This window comes from Salvelinus sp. IW2-2015, linkage group LG4q.1:29 (genome assembly GCF_002910315.2).
Source record: "Salvelinus sp. IW2-2015 linkage group LG4q.1:29, ASM291031v2, whole genome shotgun sequence".
Lineage (NCBI taxonomy): Eukaryota > Metazoa > Chordata > Actinopteri > Salmoniformes > Salmonidae > Salvelinus > Salvelinus sp. IW2-2015.
Window position 1 is genome coordinate 19,529,691 of NC_036842.1, and position 8,021 is coordinate 19,537,711.

The 8,021-nt window shown below is 45.8% G+C and overlaps 2 protein-coding genes across 3 annotated transcripts in view; both read right to left on the reverse strand.

The window, feature by feature from the left end:
• Positions 1-2,624: 2,624 nt before the first annotated feature.
• Positions 2,625-4,165, reverse strand: LOC111960842 (regulator of G-protein signaling 3-like). The gene is made up of 3 exons (XM_023983021.1): positions 4,129-4,165; positions 3,678-3,994; positions 2,625-2,723 (listed from the first exon to the last, which is right to left on the reverse strand). Exons 2-3 carry the CDS (start codon positions 3,963-3,965, stop codon positions 2,625-2,627), a joined length of 387 nt encoding a protein of 128 aa, XP_023838789.1. The 5' UTR covers positions 3,966-3,994; positions 4,129-4,165.
• A 1,813-nt stretch (positions 4,166-5,978) lies between these two features.
• Positions 5,979-8,021, reverse strand: part of LOC111961595 (regulator of G-protein signaling 3) — an 18,410-nt gene continuing 16,367 nt past the window's right edge. For both annotated transcript variants that reach the window (XM_023983991.2, XM_023983992.2), the window contains exons 2-4: positions 7,569-7,650; positions 7,119-7,224; positions 5,979-6,880 (exon numbers count right to left, since the gene is read on the reverse strand). In XM_023983991.2, the coding sequence (XP_023839759.1) occupies positions 6,367-6,880; positions 7,119-7,224; positions 7,569-7,650 (702 nt within the window). In that variant the 3' untranslated portion in view covers positions 5,979-6,366. The remainder of the gene's footprint in view (positions 6,881-7,118; positions 7,225-7,568; positions 7,651-8,021) is intronic.

Consider the following 8,021-nt stretch of genomic DNA (forward strand, 5'->3'; position numbering starts at 1 on the left):
CCCCCCCCTCCCTCCTCTGCCCCCCACACCCTCTCATCACATTTCCTGGACAATATTATCACAATGGCTGCCCTGCTTGGCATGGCTTCCCTATCTTGCTCCGCTCTCTCATTCCAAGAAACACAGGATGGAAAACTTCTGTGTATTATAATATCCACCCTCACCATCACAACCTTGTATTGTAGCTTTCACTAAAGCCAAGGCCAAAGGGAGGTAATCACCATTCAACCACCAGTCTATAGAATGACTGCAGGACTTACAGGCACTTACAACTACAAGGGCAAATATGGGCAACAATGGCCCTTTGTACTGTATTGCTATTTTTGAAGAGTTCTCGTTAAAACTGAGATACAGTATGATTTACAAATATAAGAGAGAGAGGCAGCATATGAATTTAGTGAATACTGTATTTGATTGAAACTACTGTCCGGATCCAATGAATCATAAATAAAATAAAGTCCCCCTGTCCATTGTACTGTACTGATGATGCTACTCAATGGTTATGTAGCCACTGATAACTAACTGTAGAGGAAGTTCTGGAGGCCATATGGTCTTCCCACTGATAACACTACACACAGGTCAGGAAACGTGACAGAGGGAACGAGAGAGAGAGAGAGAGAAAAGAAAGAAAGAAAGAAAGAAAGAAAGAAAGAAAGAAAGAAAGAAAGAAAGAAAGAAAGAAAGAAAGAAAGAAAGAAAGAAAGAAAGAAAGGGAGAGAGAGCGAGCGAGCGAGGAAAAAGAGAGAAGAAGAATGAGAGAGGCAATGGGGAACACAGAACAATATCATGCCTCAGATCATTGTACGTGTTGTCCTGACTTTTAAGTAAGTGTGTGACCCCCGTTCAATGTCACTTTATCTCTGGTACTGTATGTGTGCAATACAGTATTGTACAGTAAGCAACGTTTACTATAGTCTGTGAATTTCAGATTGACAGATAGACCATATATTGTTTTAGTACTTGTTGTTTTTATCTATCAATGCTATTCACAACAGTTTCAAATTAAATACTGTGCCACAACCTCAACATTTCTTTCAACTATGTTTGCTCTTATATAACATGAGTCAAATATTTCCAAATTAAAATGAATGGATAGAAATTGTGCTGACAAACTCTCTAGAAATGAATATCAATGTACATTTTCTGTCATAAACAATGACCTGTGAATTGCAACTACTGGTATATGGTGTTAAGACCCGTGTGGCTCAGTTGGTAGAGCATGGCGCTTGCAACGCCAGGGTTGTGGGTTCATTCCCCACGGGGGGACCAGGATGAATATGTATGAACTTTCCAATTTGTAAGTCGCTCTGGATAAGAGCGTCTGCTAAATGACTTAAATGTAAATGTGTTAAAGAGCCATATGGAACAAAGAAAAGTGTTACAAGTAGAAGTGACAGCTCACTGAAGGTGTGGAGAGGTTTTCCTTGTTTATTTCCATTTTGTTTATTGTCTATTTCATTTACTTTGGCAATGTAACATATGTTTCCCATCTCAATAAAGCCATTTTAATTGAATTGAGTGAGAGTGAGAGCGAGACAGAGACAGAGAGAATGACAGAGAGAGAGACAGAGACATACTGTACAGAAACATGGAAAGAGCTACATAGAAAAGCCATAGTACACACACAGAGCAGGACATAAAAGAGAGCTGAGGGAGAGGGAGAGAAAAAAGAGAATTTATCATAGCAGAGATTTCAAAAGTAGAGGAACCCTTTGATCGATTAAATAAAAGCCTGTCACTGTGCAACACTCCAGAAGTACCATTCTGGGTCCTAAATAATTAATTCCCCACAACTAAACAAGAGCCCATCATGTAGATACACTGTCTTGTGCAATGAACAGTTTGATCAGCAATCTCTTCTCTCTCTCTCTCTCTCTCTCTCTCTCTCTCTCTCTCTCTCTCTCTCTCTCTCTCCTCCCTCTTCCTTCTCTTCTCTCTCTCTTCTTCTATCTCTCTCTCTCTCTCTCTCTCTCTCTCCCTCTTCCCTCTCCCTCTCTATCTCTCCCTCTCTATCTCTCCTCTCTATCTCTCCCTCCCTTTTCAAATAGTTATGAGATGTAAGTTATTTTTTTGAACCGAGTTGTCAGCATCGTCTCTATGATAAACATACTCTATGAGATGGATTCTGTCAAACTAGCAAAATATTTGTTCCAATGCTAGTCCTGTATCATTGTCTGTCTGAGAGGAGAGGAGAGGAGAGGAGAGGAGAGGAGAGGAGAGGAGAGGCGAGGCGAGGAGAGGAGAGGAAAAGCCAAGAGAAGACAATAGTATAGACGTCCAATGCAGTGCAGCAGCCACCCAGAGGTTTTCAAACTGTGGTCTCTTCCTCTGTTTCCCCTGTTCTCTGCTGGTATTACACAACACACCAAAGACAGAGGCACTGGGAGGGTATTTAAGAACATTGACAAGGCTGAGAAAAATCTTCATAGTGCATTCCACAAACATTGTGACAGTTAAACAAACCCGACATTTGCAGTTGTAGAATATGAATGAAGAGAACTAGAATGGCAGTATAGAGACTTGTGTCAGATTCTCACCATGTTCCTCTCTTAAATATTCTCATTAACATTGACATGTCCCATCTCACTGATTTGACTGATCCTGACACACACACACACCTCTCGTCAGAAGCCCTTTACCTTAATGGAGAGGTGCTTGCTCTCGTGGAGGATCATCTCCTCAGAGACCACCAGTGTCCGTGTGGGGTTACACAGGTCCAGAGGCTGCACACACAGGAGGAGAGGAGAGTTAAGGGTTAGATTGACATTAGTTAGATTACGTTTAGGCAACATACTAGGAATTAAATGAAGATTACATTATCATCCATGGCAAAATACTGCAGTTTTATATCACTTCAAACACACTACATTTACTAATATTGCTTATAATGACAGTACACAATACTACAGCAAAAGTCACTGATACTAAACTCATAACATGCTATAACAGTCCAATATCATTCACAACACTCACAAATACCACTAAATAGAGATACAGATTGATAGACATGTTTCAAGGATAGACATATCTGGGAGGGGTGTTCTCATGAACATAGCTGTACATGAGGGAGCATGTAGCTACAGTACCATCTCCATTTTAGCTCCAAGCTCCATGCTCTCTGCCCACCAAAGGGAACAATACAGGCTGTGTAGCTGGCGGCTCTCGTGTAGCTACAGTCGCACCAGTCTCTACAGAGATCCTCACAGTGTGAGCTGTGACTGCAGGAGTCTGTGAGATGCTCAATCTGTGAAGAGGCGCTAGGCTAAAAGCGCTAGTGCAGCGGGGGTGGTAGCCACATCCTCTTGTGGACCCGGACTGGAGCTAGAGAGACCACAGGGATGGCTGTTTCACTGTGCAGCTAGGTGACTCAGTTAGTCAACAGGAAGTACTATTACAGACCATTGTAGAATCCTGGGAAGTGGGTAGTCCAGTTGTGCAATACACTCACACCCTGACATTGGACATATAGAGGAAATGTGGTTCATTCAAGTGTGTTTATGACAGAATCATATGTTGCTACACAGATACACAGAGAGCAGAAGCACTGCAACAAACATGGCGTGGTTTTCTTAAAAGTGATGAAAATAAAAGGGGAAAACCCCTAACGGCACTAACAGAGAGATGCAAAAATGGTGAGTCACACACACACACACACACACACAAACACGCACACACACCTGAACAAAGATGGGGAAGATGAGGATCTTGGGTGCTGCTTTGACGTAGCCATAGTTGCCGTGCGGGTTGTCGTGTTGTACATGGGAGTGTACTATAGTACAGTTCTGGTAGTTAGCAAAGTTGGAGGAGCTCTGGGCCTGCTGGTAGCTGGGTGGGGGTTGGCCAGAGAGGTTGGCTTCGGATGGCTTAGACATCTTGGCATTAGTGGAGCGTCGTAGGAAGGTGGTCCGGCCTGCTAGTCCTACACCCCCAGGCGAGGCACCGCCAGACCCCTGTTTCTGGGGCATGCTGGCCTGACCCGGGTATATCCTCCCTGCTGAGAGACACCACATGCACAACAACACACACTGGGAGTTAGCCTGGGTACATAGAAGTACAATGATTATAGATAGAATTGTCCTGCAAACCCACCTTGTTCGTTAAAATTGTAGTCAGCAGTAAATGGCTTACCCAAGGTACCATGGTTGTCCTGGTAGACAGGCCTCAATATCTGAAAGAGACAAAAACATCACAATCAATGGTCCTGTTATAACAGTTGACCAATACCATATGCTGCTTTAGGATACTTTCACATGTAATGTATCCATCCCACCATAATAAATGCCTAACATGAAGTCAAACTGAAGCAATGGTCGTGTTGAGCATGGAATGGGGCCACAGACTGTTGGCTGACTCCATTACTACTGTACTGCAGTAGGCCTATGTGATCTCAGGCCAGTGAGCCATGTGACATATTCAATATACATGTGTTCAGCTCAAGGAATAGACCCAGTGACCTGAGAGCTAATGTGTGCTGTTGATACATGATGGTGACTGTGCTGTTCATTGATTCCTATGCCCTTGAGTGACACAGACGTCAACCACACACTGTACTGTACCATACTGTATTGTACTGTAGCACTTTGAATACAGGAGAAGGATGGCATTGCCCTTGGAAATTGAACGGTTGGTGGGGAGAGCTGATCCTAGAACTGTGCCTATAGATAACTACTCAAGTACCCAAGTAACGTTGCCCCTGGAAATGTAATGGGGGAGGGGGAAGCTGATCCTAGAACTGTGCCTAAAGATAAGATCTACCCGATATAACAAGCCAGGTGGAAGAGGTGACCCAACCAGAGGCATATCAATGGCTGGTACATCCAACTATCTTCCATGATTGATTTCTCTGCTGTGTGTGTTTCAGTGGGGACTGGCTGACAGGATGAAACCAAATCATCATGGATTGTATGCCTGCTCTGACCTGGAGGAGAGATGCTCCATTACCCCATCCTTCAAAGTTTGGATTTAGTCTGAAATGTTCTATCCTCTTATTTCCATTCACTTTGACAACTGCTTTATCTACATTCTTCCTTTCCTCTACCCTCTTTTTCCCTCTTCTGCTGTACCTGTCATCCATCCATCATTGCCTCTCGCTACCCCTACATTGCCTCTCGCTACCGCTACTACTATTCAGGCCGTATCACAACTGGCCGTGATTGGGAGTCCCATAGCACGGCGCACAATTGGCCCAGCATCGTCCGGGTTTGGCCGGTGTAGGCAGACATTGTAAACAAGGATTTGCTCTTAACTGACTTTCCTAGTTAAATAAAGGTAAAATATATACCCATATCTACTCTGTTCCCTAGCCCATATTTCCCCATAGGTAAGGTAACGGATTAATGGGGGGTAGCCATTCATCCATCACCTCCCTCGCTTATCCCTCTCTCTCTATCCCCTTTTCTGCATCCTATTCCCACTCCATCCAATCCTCCTCCACAGCCGTCCAAGCCAGTCCACCCCCTCACACTCCTAACCCCCTAACCCCTGTGCTCTCCTCTTAGCATTTAGACACAGAAGACGTTCCCATCATGCTCTCTGAGCCCTATGTCATGCCATATCTGTTGAAGCAGCACAGCTGCCCTCGGACAAACACACTGCCCTACACACGCACATGCGCTGTACAAGCGCACACACACTCAGATTGCCAGGCAGGCTGCACCTCCCAGACTAACCGACAACCTTACAGTGTCTAGGTCCCTGGGTCTGGATGGAATGCAGGGTATACAGCCTCCTTCATTTATGCTAGAGGCCTTCTAACAACCAGGCTACTGAGTCACGGAACCCCTCAGCCACATTACTGTCTGTGATTGGCTGTTCAAGCTCAGTGGGACAGATTACGGAGGATTAGGTAAAGACTAGAAGTTCTGGGTTTTCTGGTTCTCAGCATTCATTGCTTCAACATAACTGGTCCCTTCTTCCAGGATGGATGGTTAGTGTTGTATGGTTGGGGATGTTAAGGAATCAAGTTCACAATCAGTGTGTTTCTTTTTCCATTTGTTACACTTTATTATGTCTTTATCATAAAGAGCTATTGCCTCATATACAGCATGTCACAGGATGTTACAGTGTGCATCATTTGATAGAACACCCTATGGGCCAACTGTGGCCCACTTACTATTGCAGCAAATCAACTCTTGGTTGTATACTTTTTTTCACAATTTCTCATTCAACTACCTATTTAACTATTTACTATATATAGTATATGTGATTTACAGAATGCACGTGTCAGTTTGAATTACACAGATATTTCTCAGGTTAGAATGGCAGGGTATATCTCAGATTTAAATGGCAGATAGTGTAGGTAGGATTGGCACAGATCTATGGCAGGTATGAATGGCACATATTGAGATCTCCAGTGTATGTCAGGGTCTAGATAGTGCCATCAAGGGGGTAGGGCAGGAGCCTGGGATGGACCATGAGCCTCTGCTCCCCCGGCAGTACCTGGCTTCCTGGGTTTATGGGGGCCAGGATGATGTAGTTATCTCCGTTGGACGCCTTCACTCTAGTCCCCTTCAGCGTGGCTGTGTGGCTCTGGCTATGGGTCTGGCTCCTGGCTTTACCATCCACCTCCTCCGCCCCCCCTCCTACGCACCTCCTCTCCCCCCACGGCCCCCCTACTCCTCCTACCCCTCCCCTGCCGCCCCCCTCAGAGCTGTTGACCAGCACCCGGCGGCTGGTCCTGTGGTGGGCAGGGAGGGGGGGCACGGCCGGGGGGATCTTGTCACGGTCTAGCCGGTCCTTGGACCTGTCCCTCCGCCTGGTGGGGGGTGAGGGGGTGTCGTAGTTGGGCTTGTAGGAGGGCCGGTGAATGAGGCCCTCAAAACTGGGCTTGGCGGCCGGCCCGGTGCGCCACACCACCACTGTGATCTCATTGGTGCTGTTTCTGTAGAGGGAGGGAGAGAGGGAATGTGACAACTAGTCAGGAAGAGTGAAAAGGTAAGCTTATCGCCGGTAAAGGACGTGAGCAAAGAGGCCACGGGCCAGAGTGTCTATATAGGAATTGATATGCATAGATAAACTTTAAAAATGTACATGTGGAGCTCTATAAGTGTTGACGATAGTTATCCCTGTCAAAGTTGGTTTAGTCCATTATTTCCTCTGTGTCTCCCTGCCTGTAGTACCTGATGGCATGGGCGAGCTCCACACATTTCCACTGTTCTACAGGCTGACCATTGAGCTGCAGCACAGTGTCCAACTGCTGCAGACCTGCCTGATCCGCCGGACCACCTGAAGACAGGAGAGAGGTCAGTAGAGGTCCACACACACACACAGATATCGCACAAATACCCACACACACACAACTCTCTGACCACTTCAGGAGAACAGATGGGGCAAGAGATCACAAACACACACAAAGTTACACAAGCAAGCTTCTATCCACTCATTTATATACAAACCTGATATGCTTGACCACCTCAGGACAGTAGGGGGCAAGACTGGTATACAGACACCCACACATCTAGAACAACACACACACACAGGAAGGAAAAAACACACAGACACACAATCACAAACACACAGACACAGACACACACATCAACACACTGACAGCAGGGAGAGGAGAACCTTGCCTGGATCGACGGCCTGTACTCTCACTGGAGAGTCAGAGCAGATGGTGAAGCCATAGCCGTCCTTTCCTCGAAGGATGGTCACCTAAAGACACAGAGACATCAAATCACCATATGTAAAGACATTATTCAATTATTACATGACTATGTACTGTATGTCCATGGAGTGAAAAGCAAATATTATTTTCGAAAAGCCATCTACAGCCAAATAGTAGCAGTTAGACCAACATGTGAGCATTTTGCCTACAGATTAGAGCGTGGTTCTCTCTCTGACCAGCAGCTGAGTGTGTGTGGATGGAAAGTGTGTGGATGCCAGCCACACAGACTAGCACCTTGGCCCTCATCAAAGGAGGTGGGCGCTTTGGTGTGGTTCTGACGCCAACTGTGGACAACAGCATCCGCACAGAGTAGGAGCGCAAGCGCACACACACACACGCACACACACACACACACACA

Coding starts and splice junctions, on each gene's coding strand:
- LOC111960842 (XM_023983021.1), bottom strand. CDS start 3,965: ATGCCCCAGAAACAGGGGTCTGGCGGTGCCTCGCCTGGGGGTGTAGGA. Junction 2,724..3,677: donor TCTTCCCCATCTTTGTTCAG/GTGTGTGTGCGT, acceptor CTGTGTGTGCAG/CCTCTGGACCTGTGTAACCC.